Source organism: Macrobrachium rosenbergii, chromosome 3 (genome assembly GCF_040412425.1).
Source record: "Macrobrachium rosenbergii isolate ZJJX-2024 chromosome 3, ASM4041242v1, whole genome shotgun sequence".
Taxonomy (NCBI): Eukaryota; Metazoa; Arthropoda; class Malacostraca; order Decapoda; family Palaemonidae; genus Macrobrachium; species Macrobrachium rosenbergii.
Genome location: NC_089743.1, coordinates 80,340,413 through 80,357,470, shown reverse-complemented (window position 1 = coordinate 80,357,470; position 17,058 = coordinate 80,340,413). Strand labels below are relative to the sequence as shown.

At 40.1% G+C, this 17,058-nt stretch overlaps 1 protein-coding gene across 1 annotated transcript in view; it reads left to right on the top strand.

The window, feature by feature from the left end:
* Positions 1 to 17,058, top strand: part of LOC136851612 (latrophilin-like protein 1) — an 86,774-nt gene that overhangs the window by 41,228 nt on the left and 28,488 nt on the right. The window contains exons 11-16 of the mRNA XM_067125980.1: positions 1 to 80; positions 615 to 792; positions 1,900 to 2,095; positions 2,418 to 2,607; positions 3,127 to 3,349; positions 10,649 to 10,749. The exon at positions 1 to 80 is cut by the window's left edge and continues 74 nt beyond it. Coding sequence (XP_066982081.1) covers positions 1 to 80; positions 615 to 792; positions 1,900 to 2,095; positions 2,418 to 2,607; positions 3,127 to 3,349; positions 10,649 to 10,749 — 968 coding nt within the window. The remainder of the gene's footprint in view (positions 81 to 614; positions 793 to 1,899; positions 2,096 to 2,417; positions 2,608 to 3,126; positions 3,350 to 10,648; positions 10,750 to 17,058) is intronic.

The following is a 17,058-nucleotide window of genomic DNA, read 5'->3' as shown; positions in this document are numbered from 1 at the left end:
AAGAAAGGGATATGAATGCATCTTCCCCTTGAACTCAACAGAAAGTACATACAATAACAGCATTGAAGATTGCTATCCAGGTATATCCATTTTGTGAATTAAGAAAACATTTTAGTATTTTACCACTTAGAAAAGGGTAAGTTTGATATCCTTTGGATATTTTACTAAATGCACAAGACTAAGATTATCTGCTGGTTTCATGCTGATGTTTACCCAGATAATAATAATGATAATTAGTAATAGTAGTACAGTAGTAGTAAAGATGACAAATGATAATAAGAGCAACAACAGCTACCAAAACAATCACTAAAGTTCTTATCAATAGGAGATGAGAGGTAAGGTAGTAAAATTAGTTTTTGCCATTTATAAAGTAACTAAGCATATTAAGTTATCAATATTTTTCTGCCTTTCAATATCCAAGTAGCCTTTAATTTTTTTAAATATGCTGACATTATCTGTGATCTTTTTCGATACATTATTAATATTTAAACTTTAAAAAGTACTGGAAATTCAAGGCAGATGTTGAACATGTAACCAAATTAATTATTTGAAAACAATATGCCCATTGGTTTGGAATGATTTTGCTTCCAATGAACTGAGGATTTTCCATTCAGGCGCAGGTGACTGTTCCACTTCAGAAAAAAAGCTGGATCCTTATGATTCACCCTTTGTTTTAAACGCCACATTGAAGGGAGCTTCGGTTAATGTCTCCTGCCCTCAGAACCAGAGTTTAGCCTATGGTATCTGGAAATGTGGTGAGGATGCAGAATGGGAAGAAACACCGGATCTGAGGTACAGAGTTGAGAATCTCCTTGTAACCAATTATGTAATGGCTATAAAAGCAGTATCTTGCCTGCAAAGGCTCTTGCCATACATCTTACCTTGCTGTGAAAGAACCATTTTTGTCTGTAGAATTTCATTTGTACTGTATTTGTCTGTTTTTCTAGGATTAATCACTTACAAGTATATCTTACTTACTTAGCTAATTTTTTACCCAAAAATCTCATTGCATAAAAGCTGTTGCTCTGACCACAGATCAGTTGGGCATACATCTTCATAGCATTCTGATGTCGACTGAAGCCATTAAGATCTTGGTGACCTTACATCAGCCCATTAGCACATTCACATCTGTTTTGGACACTGTCTTCTTTATGCTTTTAATTATCCGCTGACTGAATATGTGTCACAAAGATGCAAGAATGAAAAGATTTTTTTCATAATTCTTGTACATCATTTACACCTAGGCATTAGTAACTACCTTGACTAATATCTAACCTGATAAACAGAGATTAATTTTGCCTCCCTAAATTTGTTTTGGATTTTTATTAGAGTTTTTGTTATGAAGTCTTTTTCATCCTTATTTTTAATTCTTATGAATTTGGAAATGTAACTAAGTCCTCGATGTACTTTGAAAGTTGTTAATTGTTAGATTTTGTTTGCATGTTTCCTATTCCCCTTGTTTTATGGAATGATACAACTTAATTTTACAGTATCACCAGTGGCTCTCATTTTCTCCGTTCTTTTGAAAATGTCATTCTTGGTTTTGCTGTAAGGTCCTTCCTCATAGAAGTAACATAGTTGTCTTTAGTTATAGAATTTCACTTGAAAGTTGTGGTTCAGTTTTTTGGTTAAAACTATTTAATAACTGACTTGTATTAAAGGTTAAGATCTAAGGTTTATGGAATCATTATTACCCTGTGTGAAATAATGAAATTTGTATATAATTTTAGAGTTACGCATGAAATATTTCACAATTTATTAGGGCTTTAGATGCTGGAGTAGCCAAACAAGCAACAAAAATGTAACTGTAATTTTCTACTTTGTGAACAATTACCATTGTTTCAGTAAACATTTATTCACACTATAGGTATGAAAAGCAATTAATCTCTCTCATTGCAGCCAGTGCAAGAATGATATTGTGTACTTTCTGCCTTTCAATGACTCTGTCCCTTCAGAGAATATTGGTAGATTAGCTAATATCATGCAAAATGAAACTCTTGCTCCTGGGGACCTGCTAGAAATCATAACTGGCATTGAGTTTCTTGGTAAACAGTTTGATGAAGATAAATCTATGCATTCTGATAATTCAAGTGAGGTATGTAAAGTTTCCATCCATAATGTCTGTAGTGAGTGTGCCATTTTTGTCCAATAAATTTATCTAGCTTTCTTCTTCTTGAATTATATATATTTAATGCAAAGTTTACAACTGTCAGAAAAAGGAAGTATTAATTCCAAAGTACATACTGTTAGCCTGGAAATTAAAATAGAAACATAGGCATACCATAGTTTTTAGAAAACCATTTCCAGGTTCAGTGCATCAGATGACTGCTATATGGGGTTCTTAAAGAGTGCGGTCAAATATTGAGGGCAGGCACTATGAATCTTTTGTCATCCAAGCCCTTTTACATTGCTTACAGATGTTTATCGAAGGTGTGATGAATGTGACTGACTCCATGATGAAACAACCACAAATATGGCATTACATGCATGAAGAGAAGGCCACGAAAGCTTCCACTTCCCTTCAAGAGAGCATTGTCCGTTCAAGTTTAACCAAAGCTAAATCTCTTCCTACAAATTCCACTATTGTTTATAAAAAGGAAAATGTTGGTAAGCCCTAAAAAACTAGCAGGATGTCAGCCAGTGGAAAGACTCAAATCATGAAGAATAAGTATGTGTGATGAGATGGAGCAGATGCAGATTTATGCAGAAAGGAAAACCTGACAAAAATTGTGAATGGGGTATGACAGTTTAAATTGTTTTCTTCTTTCAGTATGATGAACAAGTCAGTAGAATGTATGAAGGCATCTTTATTGAGCTATTGTGATGGCTGGTATCCTTACTGATGATTCTTTCATGACTGTATCACCTTCCATCCTTTACTCTCATGATACAGAGAATTAGAGCAGTTCTCTTGGAGTTGCAGGGACATTATACCTTTTTTTTACTCTGAATGATGGTGCACCCATAAGAAATCTTTTGAATAACTATATATCTTTTACTTGGTGGTTATCATATGTGTCTTTTAAAACTGTCCAATACAATAATCATTAAAATTATGATGAATGAATTCAAGATAAATGTTGTTAAAAAAGTAATCCTAGCTGACTATAGATATCTGTTTTACAGACTTGATGGTGGTAAATCAACCTAAAAATTACTATGATAAGACGGAAAATCGACACTTTGAAAACCGTGATTCAAAAACTTTTATTACATTGCCTGAAAAATTCTATGACACAGACTCCTCCATTGAAAGTCAAGAGAGCTTGACTACTAGAGGCCCTGAAGAGATTGTTGTGGTTTTTAATTCATTCAGTAATCTTCACTGCATTACGAATAGTGTGGCATGGTAAGGTTACTGCTTGGAAGGTCAAAATTGTTTATTTTATATAAGTAACTTACCAAGTAATTACATAGCTATAAGTTTCTAACTCGTCGGCTGCTAGAATTTTGAAATTCACGGTAGTGCTACTGTACTTTTGTTTTGGCTAGGTGACTGACCCCGCCCACTTTTGGGGTAAGAGAGGAAGCAGCTCAGCAAATGAGATCAGTATGTTTCTGCCAGCTAATGGCTGTGGTTACAGTGATTAGCAGCAGTTGTTTTTTGGAATTTTGCTTCTCAGTTGATCTTATTTGGAATCATTTGGTGGAGTATTCTCACTTTTGGTAGCCTTTTCTGCACAATTAGATAGTATCAGGTGTTATTTCAGACAAAATTACCAATTTTGACTTTTTTTTTTTTTTCTGAACTCAGACTATTTTAGGTTTTTTTGACTTGTGATGTGTTGGCTATGTCCAGTTCTGGTTCTCAGAGCCTTTGCTGCAATACCCGTCTAATTAAAGCCTGTTATGACCCACATACACTCTGCACGACTTGTAGGGGTCAGATAAGTTCTCCTGACTTGACTTGTGAAGAATGTGTTTTGTGGGGTGTTAAAATATAAAAGACTTTGAATAGTCATTTGAACAAATTAAACAGAGACAAAAACAGGAAGGCAGCTGTTAGAGCTAGTAGTAAGAAGACTTTAGCTAGTCAGGTTTCTGCTAAGCCCTTTAATGATGACATATCTGATTCTGTGTCTATTTTGCCACCTGATCCCACTTCTCAGTCTGTACCAACCACTCCTCACCCCGGCTCCCTCACTCCCAAACCCGGCCCCATTACCATCCTAGAGTCAAGAATTAACCTTAAGTTCGGGTTATTAGTAAATACAATGGAACAATTAGGTGCTTCAGTGAAGGTCCTAATGGACAAAGTTGGTGTTAAAAGTGTTGGTGAAGTGTCAGTGGAGGAGGTGACTGTCTGTCCCGCCAATTATCCTAAGCAGAGGTCCCTGGCAAACTCCCCTAAACCTGGGAGGAGCCAAACTGTTAGCCCAAAGGAGGTCGGTGGGGTCTGCCCACAGGCAGTCGCCCTCTCAGTCAGACTTGTTGCCACATCCCAGGTTACGACGGAGCGCCATTGGAAAGGCATCTCCATGGAAGTGGATGGTCTTTCATCTAGTGTGTCTAGCAGTGATTTGAGTCCGCAACCACGATGGCGCTTTAGCAGAATCTCGCCTCAAAGAGGTGCGTTAATAAATGTCTCAGCCTTCCAGCCTCTATTAAAAGGTCTGAAAGAACCTATTGAAGAGCAGCTTCCATCATGTGTTTTTGGGATAGCCCAGAATGATTCCTCCAGATCACCTGAGAGTTAGTGGACAGTTTTCAAGAAGTTGCGCACCACTGCCAGAGCGATCTTCTGCTTCAAAGATTTGTCTTCTGATAAGAGTCCATCCCACTTCGAGAGTGTCTGGGACATGAAGTTGCCTGACCAATATTAGCACCCATGCACCCAGCCCCGAAATTGTAGCTCCAGAACACCCATTGTTGTTTGATCTCTAGTAGCTTCCAGATAGAAGTCTTTGGTGCCAAAGTGCCCATAGTGGTGCCAGAACTCCTTTGACTCTTGGTCATGCATGTGATTGTGTGGTCTTTCTGAGCTGTCTGTTGTCTTCACACCCAGCCCATTGAGCCGGCACAGTTCAATCTTTGTTAGCTCACGAAATTGCCCATTGATCCCCGAGCCCGCTGGTACCTGCCTTAACTTTTTTGCAAGAGAGTTTGTCGGCACTCCAACTTCGAGATTGTAACATCCCGAGTGCCCACTGGCTGCAAAGAAAGGCCCCAGAGTACCAGTACTAGGTGGCTCTTGAGTTCAGAGCTGAAGAGCTTCTGCCTCTGACAGTTACAGATTTTATCTTCCCAGCCACGACTGCTCAGTCTCTTCCTGCAGCAACAGGCCCTCAGTAGGATCCTTCCTCCAGTTGATCCAACGCCAGTTAGATAACATCTTGGGCTTAATTAAGAAAACTTCTTCAACTCCTCAGCCTATTGCAGAGCTGTCTCCCATTTCATCAGAGGGAGAAGATGTGGATCCTGTCACCTCTCCTACGGCCTATGTCTCCTTGCTAAGGTTCCTGCTGGTGACATTTCCAGATTTTTTCTCGCCTGGGGCTTCTTCTTCTCCAGCTTCGACTTACTTGATGGACAATCAGTCTGCTAATTCATCCAGGTTCATAAGATGGTATTGTCCTCTTCAGCGAAGAAAGCTCTACATGAGGTAGAGAGTTGGCTTTTGAGTAAGAGAGAGCAGGGAAGAGCTAAAAGAGGTGCAAAAGAAACGAGCAGGTAAAGTTACTGCTGGTTTATTACAGATCTGTGGCAGCTTATAGCGGTGACTGGCGTCGAACCATGGAAGACAATGAGGTTGAGTGTGACCTGGGTCAAAACAATTAACAATAATATACAGCGAACAAGTACAATTTACATTAAAACATACAGAAATCCAATATGGATATAATCTTGATGCCTGCGAATAAAGAAACACACGATACATAATTTATGACAGTTGAACAAATACATGTAAAGTTTTAATGGTAGAAAAAATCATGATCTGGCACGTTGGCGTGGCTGAATTGTGTGACTTTACAGAGCTGGCTTTTAGTTGCCTCCGTAGATTGTCACAGTGAGATATTTATCATGCAACCGGAGAGGCCCCATCCCTGGGAGCTTCTGCCTTCTCCCAGGAAACTTACTCCAGGTCCACTGACCACCAAAGGTCGGCGCTTAGTTCGGCGAAGATTATTTTCTCGACATTGGACTGGGCAGTAGGAGCATTTGCCTGCCAAGATTAAAGATTGTCTACATGTTCCAGAATACTACTCTTCAGACTATTTAGGGATCATCTCCTGCCTTGATAAAGGTATAAGAGATGGTTCTTTGGAATTATCCCCGCTTTTTGCCATGGGTATTCTTAAGAAAAGGGAGCTTTTCCCTGCTTGACCAGAAACACCAGTTCCCTCAAGCAACAGTTCTGCAGATTGCCTCTGATCTGCAGAAAAAGTCTACCCAGGACCTCCTTGCGAAATCAGCAAGACGCCTTGGAGAGACTCCGGCCTTTAGTTCAAGGACAGTTTCTCCAATTCAACCTCAGCCCTTTCGTGGTATAGGCAGGCAAAGAGGTTTCCCTAGATCTCGTGCAAACGCCCGATTTACCCCTCGGGCAATCAAGAGTTCCCCCAGTAAGCCACCTTTACGTAAATGAGGATCTCATCCTCCGCACTCCTGTGGTAGCAAGACTCCTCTACTTTTGGAAGCATTGGGAAGAGAGAGGCACAGATAGCTGGATTGTGAAAGTTTTGAGGGAAGGTTATTCAATCCCTTTCCTACGAAAGCCTCCTTTAACCAACAAACCTGTCATATTGACGGCCTACTCTGTAGGCTCCGAGAGGTTTTCTGCCCTCTCCCAAGAAGTGTCAGCACTCCTCAAGAAAGAAGCAATCAGATTGATCGAGGACACCTTTTCGCCAGGGTTCTACAGTCGCCTGTTTGTAGTCCCCAAGGCCTCAGGGGGCTGGAGGCCAGTTCTGGACATGAGTACCCTGAATTTATATGTCCAGAAAACAAGATTCAAAATGGAAACAAGCCAGTCAGTCCTTGCATCCATTCGCTGAGAAGATTGGATGATTTCGATAGACATGAAGGATGCCTACTTCCATGTCCCAGTTCATCAGGACTCGAGGAAGTTTTTAAGGTTTGTTTTTCAGAACAAAGTGTACCAATTCAGGGCCCTTTGCTTCAGCCTGTCCACAGCTCCACAGGTTTTCGCGCGAGTCCCAGCTCCTAGAGTGAAATGTTACACCTGATGGGGATCAACATTTCGCTGTAACTCGACGATTGGCTCATTCGCTCCTAGTCGAAAGACAAATGTGTGGAGGACCTTCACAAGACCCTTCTTCTAGTCCAGGAATTGGGCCTACTAATAACCTTTTAGAAGTCGCAGCTGACATCTTCTCAGGAGATAGCTTATTTGGAGATGAGGACAAACTCACTGATTTTTCAGGTTTTTCCCTCCCCCCAAAGTATAGACTTGTGCCTTCAGAAAGTGGACAGATTCCTCTCCCTTCAGTCTTGTTCTGCGAACCCTACCGTCCATGGAACAGTTGGTATCCCTGGGAAGGCTACATGTGAGGAACTTGCAATTCTTTCTAAAAGTCTGTTGGAACAGAAAGAAATACCCGACACTTTCGTTTTTCCAATAACGCAGGAAATAAAGCAGGATCTGCTTTAGTGGAGATCAAGAGACAAACTCTCGCAAGGAAAGTCCCTCCTGCCTCTGAGCCCCAACCTAGTGTTTTATTCAGATGCATCAGACCTAGGTTGGGGAGCTCTCCTGGGAGACAAGGAAGTCTCCAGCCTTTGGACTCCAAGTCAAAAGATGTGACATATTGATGTAAAGGAATTAAGAGTGATTCATTGGGGATTGCAAGTATTTGCAACGGAGGTGTCCGGAAAGACTGACTCTCCACTCAGACAATACCACAGCACTGTCCTATGTCAAGATATGGGGGAACTCGTTCATATACCCATTGCCAAGCACCAAGAGCCTTTCTCATTTTGGCGGATCAAAATCAAACCCGGATCCTAACCAGGTTCATTCAAGGGAAGTTCAGTGTATTAGCAGATGAACTGAGCCACCAAAAGCAAGTTCTCCCCACGGAATGGACTCTATATCCCCTAGTGTGCCTAGAGTTATGGAAACTGTGCGGAAAGCAAAGAACCATCGTCTCCCTCCCTATTGTTTGCCAGCCTTGGATCCACAGGCATGGGTGACGGACACAGTGCTCATAGATAGTCAGACAAAGACCTTTATGCCTTCCCCCCGTTCAAGAAGGTGAGGGAAGTCATAAACAAGTTCCGGAATCACCGAATTGTAATGATGGCTCTAGTAGCACCATCCTGGGCCAGCACAGGAATGGCTCCTGGACTTGCTGGAACTTCTGATGGACTTTCCAAGACTGTTGCCTCAAAAGCACAATTTACTCAGACAACCGCATTTCAGGCAGTTCCATCAAAGACTGCCCACTCTGGCCCTGACCACATTCAGACTGTCAGCAAATTGGTACGAGTAAAAGGATTTTCAAAGGCAGTTGCAGACACTATTGCTTGTTGCAGACGACAATCCTCAAGCAAGGTGTATCAGGCCAAGTGGACAGTCTTCCGTGACTTGTGCAAAAGACTTAACATCTTGTCTTCTAAGACGACTATAGCAGAGATTGGTGATTTCGTGCTCTACTTAAAATTTTCCAGATGTCTGTCTTCCTCAACAATTAAGGGCTACAGAGTAATGTTGAGCTAATTTTTTAGACATAGAGAAGTAGATCTCTTTTCCAGTAAAGATCTGTCTGATCTCATCAAGTCATTTGATACAATTAAACAGAAAGAAGAAAGACTGGTAGCCTGGAATCTGGACATGGTCCTGAAGTGGCTTTTGCAGCCACGTTTTGAACCTCTTCGGTCAATCTCCTTGAGGGACCTCACAAGAAAGACACTGTTCCTAGTAGCGTTAGCCACTGACAAGAGCATTAGTGAGATACATGCTATAGACAAGAGAATTGGATTCTCACAGGGTAATGCAATTTGCTCTTTTACCCTAGGTTTCTTAGCAAAAAATGAGAATCTCCAGTCCATAGCCTCACTCATTTGTTATAAAGAATCTGGTTGATATTCTAGGTCCTGAGGACGTAGAAAGGGCTCTTTGCCCTGCGAGGGCATTAAAATACTATTTGCTGAGAATGGATAAGATCTGTGGTGTTTCGAGCAACCTTTGGTGCTCAGTTAAAAACCCTTCTCACCCTCTCTCAAAAAATGCTCTGGCATTTTTTATGAGACATCTGATATTAGAGGCTCACTCACAGATTAAGGAGGATGTGTTACCTATAGCAAAGGTTAAAGCGCATAAAGTGAGGGCGGTAGCCACATCCCTAGCTTTCAGACATAATTTTTCTATTTCTGCTATTATCCAAACAATGTTTTGGAAGTGCAAGTCAGTGTTTGCATCACATTACCTGTGTGAAGTTGAAACTGTTTATGAAAATTGCAGTCCTTTGGTCCAATTTTGGTTGCTGGTATGGTGTTGGGAGAAGGAGTGTAGGAAGTCTTCGTTCAATCCTTTTATTTTTTGCATTGACTAACAGTGTCGAGTTGTAGGGGAGCCCGGGGGTACTATGTACTTGGAGTACTCACCAGTTCATCTTTTTATGGTTGGGTAATGGTTTTTAATTGTTGGCATTGGGCGACTGCATTGTTTGTTCTCTGGTTTTATCATATGGTACTGTGCCCAGGGCAGGGGCAATATTGTTAATTCTTTGTGCGCAATCGGATACTCCTTCACAGCAAAGAATCCCACTGATGTAGCAGGCGACCCCTGGCTGTACATACCACCATGCCTCTACAGGTTGAGATGAGTGCCATCCAGAGACAGTACTTTCTTGTAGCAGCTCTCTCAACAGGTATGGAATCAGCAAGCATTTTATCAAAGCTAGCAATTTTTTCTATTTCCTTTACATTACAATTATCAATGGATTGGAGTAGATTATCCATGCATCCAATGTCCTGCAATGTGGGATTCAGCTATGTAATTACTTCATAAGTTACTTATATAAAAATAACATTTTTATAATAAAATAAAGTTTTATATATACTTACCAAGTAATTACATGATCAAAGCCCTCCCTCCTCCCCTCACATGGATAGGAAGGCATAAATATATTGATCTCATTTGCTGAGCTGGTTCCTCTCTTCCCCGAAAGTGGGCAGGGTCAGTCGCCTAGCGAAAACAAAAGTAGCACTACCGCGAATTTCAAAATTCTAGCTTCTGACGAGTTAGAAACTTATACAGTACTGTAGCAATGTAATTACATGGTAAGTATATATAAAACTTTATTTTATTATAAAAATGTCATTTTCTCATTTTTAAGATATAAAACTAAGATATTTTGAATGGACACATATGACCTTTGTTTCATATGTAGTTTTGTTGACAAGACATTGTTTGTACATGTTTTCTCTGACAGTATTACACAGGAAAGGGAGGTTGCTTTCTGTTTTTTACTTATTTTTCATCTGGAGATCATGACTTTATTGCTCTTTTCTCATGAGACCAAAGTTTGTTTTCATAACATTTGATATGATTTTAGACCAGCTTCCAAATATTCATCTGCAAAGCTTTCCAAGGCATTTATTGGTTTTCCATTCCTGGTGGTACAGTAATGTAAGTTTAAAAGTTATTCATTTAGCTATGATGCTTTTCATTTTCTTCTTTCAGTGAGCCAGATTTAACAAACAAGAAAAATCTAAGTGCTACAGAGCAGGTCAATAGCAGAGTCATTGGAGCAACTATAGGACATGAGGGCCAGTGGAAAGCCAGTAAGACTTCTTCAACTTTCTTCTTGAATTCCACTAGAAATAGCTATATATCTCTACTTGTAGATGTAATATTTCCGCACTGATTCTATTTAACTATCTAGAGATACCCACTGGAAGGAATTATTTTTTTTGCATATCTGTTTTGCAATTTGTGACATTGCTTATCTGACACCACCTTCTCCTTGCTGGTCCTGACATTTAGAAAAACTGATCGAAAGCAGTCTTTGGACATTCAGTCTTACTTTGTGGTAAACACTGACATCTGAAGCCGTTAATACCAGATAGTAATACCAACCATTCCTGTGGCAGTACAGTAGCTAGAAAGTTAACATATTTTGAATTAAATTAACCAGAAATTCACCATTAAAGTATAGTATTTGGAAGTGCAGAGTTGAATGAATTTTGTACAGTACAGTAATAGTATTTTAAGTTAAAAAGGCTGAGACAAAAAAGGTTATCAGTTATGTAAATTAAAAAAAAAAGGTTTGATGTAGCAAAAATCTATTTTTGGTAGCCATTGTTCATCCTCAAAGGAGTTACACTCTCATGGTCCCTCAGGGCTCCATAAGGCAGTCCAGCCAATCTCAAAGAATTCTTTTATTGTTGGTCTTGGCCAGAATAATGCTGTTGGCACAGTGATAGAACATAAAGGTCTGAGGACAGGAGAGCTGTATCTCCTGTCCACACAATGGCTGCATGACAGCTGTGTGCATGTCAGCTATCTTCCTCATAACACACCAGGTCTGAGCAAGATAAATGTTCACCCCAGTCCCAAGCCTTTTCGGCATGGAAAGTTGGTGGGTTTAACAACTCACAGTGGCTACCAAAAATAGATTTTTTTTCTACGTCAAAACCTGTTTTTTGATAGAGTAGCTGCTGTTCGTCCTCAAAGGAGCTTAGAAAAGAAATTGACAGGTGACAAGATGGCTTAGCTCAAAATAGATAAATCCCAACAACCCAGATAAGTTTGGTCCAAAGAATAGTCATAGGTTATTAACCCTTTTTTTTTATTCCAGATACTCATTAAGGTTTGACAGTAAAGAACAGGAGACAACACACAAACCTATATACTATTTATTATTCATTTTGGTTCTGAGGTGACTTACCTAATTATGTCGGGTTTGGCGGAGATTGTGTGCCTTACTGCAATATTTCAGCATGACCACCACTCCTGACAATAGGATTCAGAATTTTCACCCAAGGAAAAGTCACAGGTTATCCCCTATTTCTTTAGTCAGATACCCACTTAGGTTTGCAAGCCAGAAGGCTAGACAGGAACCTGTACCTGGCTCAGTATAGTGGTTCTACAGTCAGTTCCTTCCACTTATGTCTGGTTTGGCTGCAGGATTGTGTGTCTTTTGGTTCCAGGAGATACTTCAAGATCGTCCCTTCGAGAAGAGGACTTCTCCAGAGGTAGAACCTTTCCAAACCTAGTTAACAATGTACTCTCCTTTTGGACCTCCATGCAACTTAGGAAAGGAGTGAGGGTCTGCATTTTTAATGCAAGAGCCTAAAACCAAGACCATGGACGGAAAATAGTTTGTTTGTGCTAGGGTGTGGGAAACAAGATCCCATCTAGGACATTTGCCATGACATCGAAGGTAAACATTGCCAGTCTAACTCAGCATGATAGCAGAATTCGGATTTTCTCTTTGCAAATGCATCATTCTTGAGCCAGGAACAGGTCTCTCAGACACAACAGTAAATGACAACAACGGGTTGTTGATGGTCCAATGGCCCTGTCACAGAGGGAGGATGCAATAATCTGAGCCCAGATGCAAGCAGGTTGGAAGATTTCTTTTTGGAACAAATGGAGTTGTACAGTAGTTGTAGGGCCCACTAAAACCAGGGGATGACATCCCAGGACGCCTTATTCAGGAACCATACATGGGAAGCCTTATCAGGAGCTGGCCTTTGCAATGCAAGGGGACAGGATATCAGTTCAGGTTTATGTTGAATCAATTCCAAAACCATAAAGCAAAACTTCAATGATGCTGCCTTGAGTGGCAAGGTTGCAGGGATAAGAGTCACTTATTTGGACTGTATTGGATATATAATAAGAATGTAAGACTGTTTCAACAGATCTCAAACAGGCTCTCAGTGTGGAGGTAATCTAGCCAATTTTCCATATGGACTGGCATGCCGGATAGATGAAGTCTGTAGTTTTTGCAGGTGCCTAGCAATGTTAGAGAAACAATCTTCAAAGTAAACTAGATTTTAAAAATCCACACGTGACGGTCATGGCTCAGAAAGGAGGATGTGTAGACGACTCCCCCCCCCTTCTATCTGGAATAGAACAACGGACAGTAATGGAATTGATTCTCTCACCTGTTGTTTTACCATTGGAAAAATGGTCTGGCTGAAATTAGAGCCAATTGGGATTGCATTATTGAATCTTGTCAGGCGCTTAATATTTCAGATGCAAATTACATCCAGATCCCAAGAAGTTAAATGAATGCTGATGGTTATTTTAGTAGGTATGTCCCAAGAAAGGTCATAAAATTCAGGACAAATGACTAGCCACAGTTTGATGATACATGTAGATGAGCTTACCATGACAAACAGACCAAGTTGAACATATGGAAACAAAGTCGTCCACATGAAAATTACACCATTTTTGTTGAAATCCGACATGCTGTGATTAGAATTTACCATATACATGAGAGAAATTACAATAATTCCATAAAGAGGAAATTTGAAGGAATTACTCAGCCTCATCTATGGTGGACCAAATTGACGTTGTGTATCTTTGGGTCAGGCACATATTCCATTCTACCCTTACTAACAGATAATGGTAGATTGGTCACTGGATGTAAGGAAAAGGCTGAACTGCTTCATAGATTTTTTAAAACTAAGCAGTCAGCCGAGGATGTCCCTCTCCCTGATACTTGTTATCCTGATCCTATTCTCACAAATTTGCATTTTTCTCTAAGGATGTTAAGAAAATTCTTGATAATCTTGATAGCTGGGGTGGAGAAGATCTTGATGGTTTCATCCCTTTGTTTTTTTTTTTTAATTTCTAGTGTGTTGTCTCCCAAGCTTAGTAAATTATATAGATTTTTAGGTTAATGTAGTATTTTTGCAGATGAGCACAAGCATAGTAATAAAATGCCTCTTCCAAAGAGTGGCACATCTACAGATTGCAGTAACTACAGACCAATTTCTATTCTCCCCACTCTCCAGAGTCACAGAAAAACATTTAAGCAACTATAGAGGTATGTGGAAGCTAGAGGTTTTAGCTGATCAGTCAGTATGCATATAGGAAGCAGGAAGATGCCTGCAATTCCAGTAGGTTTGACATGCCATTTGCAAGAGAACTTTGATAAGGAGTTTTGGTGTAGAATAATTCAAAATGGGTTTTCATTGCTGCTTTTACCGAAGTAAATCAGATGGCACTTTTACATTTTTCGAGGAGTGAAGGAATCAAGATTCTCACTATCAAGGGATATAGAGCACCATCAGTTCCACAGTTTGTGTTCTTAGAAACTTTTATTTTAGTATATACAAGTTTCTACGATTATTTGGCCTGGAAAACAAGATTGTTCAGTATACCAATGATGAAGCACTTGTGGGAGTAGTAAAGTCCTCTTGTCCAGAAATGAGCTGCCCATAGTCTCAATCATGACATTGGATTAGTGAATGGTGTAGTCAGTGGACTATTTTTTGAACCTAGTAAAACTCTGATTAAGATCTCGTACAGATTTTCCATCTTCAGTCCCTTCCAGGTGGATGGGACTCTGCTGAATGAGTCTTAAGTCTTTAATATTTTAGCAAAAACTTTTGAACTCAAATCTTACTTTTGAGAAACCCAAGAGATGAATAGATTTTTATTTAGCATTTCCCAACGTTTGTGAGGTCAGAGAAGAGAGAGAGAGAGAGATAAGATTTGTTTTTATTTAGCATTTCCAACGAGAAAGAGAGAGAGAGAGAGAGTGTAATTATCGTTAGTGAGTGTTTAGGTTGTTGGAGAAGAGGGATGAGGTCGTTAGTTGAAGTTGTTTACAGCAGCTGGTCTGTCTGAGCAAATGTCGAGGGGGTTTTTTGTTTTGAGAGTCTTTGAGTCTGAGTTCTGTGCAAGGTCAGTTTTCGTGATGTTGGATGATTATTGTATGCTTTTCCAGGAGTCGAGTGTTTTATTGTTTGGTGTGCATTGTTTGTTGTGTGTGTGTTCTGTTTCCTTTTTTTGTATTTCCTTGTTGTGTTTGTGTTGTTTGCGGTTGTGGTTATTCTGGACACCCTCAATCCATCTCCCAGCAACCGAGGATCAGGGTGAGTGTTGTGTGTTTTTTTTTTGTGTTTTGAATTCTGCCACAACATCTAAAGAAAATGTCGGCAGATGCCGCACAAAAGTTAGGTAATGTACGCAAGACCTCATATATTTATAACAATGTTAAAATCAGTGCAACCTGTTTTAGGTCAGTTGTCTTTCCTTTACTTGAATATTGCTCTCCAATGTGGATTCTGCTTCTGCCAGAGATTTATCTCTTTTAGATTGAGTGGTTCGTGGTGGCAGGTTTTTGTTTCGTAATATTAGCAGTTATGACTTGGACCATTGATGGGTGATCTCTTGTTTGTCAATATTTCATAAGTTGTAATTTAACAGATACATTTCACATTCACAATTGATCCCTGATCCCCTTTTCCTGCTTAGAACAACCAGATTTGCTGAATGGCAGCAGCAGTATGCAGTAAATATGCCTTCCAGAGGACCTTGATTCCTCACACCGTTGGACTGTGGAACAGTCCCCCAGAGGATGTCATGCAATTGGAACTTCAAAAGTTCAAGCAAAGAAGCAATCCATTACTATTCTAATACAATTCTTGTTATATTTTGATAACTTAATAACATTTTTATATGGTATTTATTAATTTGTTAATTTATTTATTCTTTTTTAATAAGTGATCTCTTCTTTCTGTATTATTTACCATTACATTCTGTTACTTCTTTTCATTGAACACCATATTCTTTGGAAGCCCTAATTTCAAGTCAGTGGCCCCTGTGGGCTTGTTCCATATGAAAAGGGCCCATATTTTAAATAATATTGAATAAATGAAAGCTAGTAGATTGTTTGTTTTGAAATCCAGGACAATGGAGGAAAAAAGGTATATTGCAGGAATGCTTCTCTTGCTATTGCCTGAATGTCGAGGTTTAGATACACACACTGGAAGTAGATGATTCTTGCATGTGGCAAATGGGACCACTTCCAGATGTAGAAGCATTTTGGCAACTACTAACTTTAGAGGGGCTGAGCATAAGCCCAGACTTTTGATATAAAACAGTGCAGTCATATTGTCTGTGACCAACAAAATGCGGGTCCCTTTTGGAGGTTTCAGTTTTTTGAGGTAGAAGACAGCCAACAGCTCCAGGAAGCTGATATGACATTCCCTCAGAACAGATGACCATCTTCCAGGTTACCTGACGACCCTTCCAGTGGCCTTAACCTGTCAAAGAGGCTTCCATATGTATTATCACTCATACGTATGGGGGAGTCAGGTCGACATGTTTGTCAGAGACCCCTCCCAGGTCCACAGACGGAGTATCATCCCAACCTTAGATAAGGTGATCTTAAAGCCTTTTCCTGGCATTTGAGAGCCAGACTCTGCTTACATCCTTCAGTCACAATCTCAGAAGCAAGCTGTAACAGGCCCAGACTTCATTCCAGTTGTTGTCTGGAAAAGCTGGGCAGTGCAAGAAATTTTCTAAGTCCTTCTTTTATTGGTTTGAGTGCTGTTGGGAAGAGATAGCCAGTCACAAAGAGTATCCCAACAAAGTCATTGCCTCAGAAAATGTCCTCTGGACTTGTTCCTATTTAATAGGAAACTTTTGACTGGAGTCTGTCAACTATCACTCTCAGGTTTCGTCAGCACTCTTCTCTGGTGGCTCCTCAGATTAGCCAGTCATCTAGATAGGCAACCAATTAAATTCCTTTCCTGGGCTCCAGTAAAATAAGTAAGTACAGTATGTGGAAAAGTTTACACAAACAATGTATGTTCAAATTTGACAGTTCAGGGACCACCTTTGTTCGGAGGAATCCTTCTTGGGGATGCTAAAGAGTGTTTGCAAATAAACCCTTTCTCTTAAGAGGGGTCTGGTTTCTGGAAAAAATTCCTTTAGAGGCTGGGGAGGATGAGATGATCTCTACCTTAGCCCATTGAAAATTTACAGTGTCCCGAAGGGGAGAACTTCCACTGCATGTGATACTGTAGAAGACGACCCTGACCATGCAAGTCCCATTGAGTTCTACCTCTTCCCTTGCCTTTAATACGCAGTCCAGTCTTTGCTGAATTTTACTGCTAAACTGTTAAGGA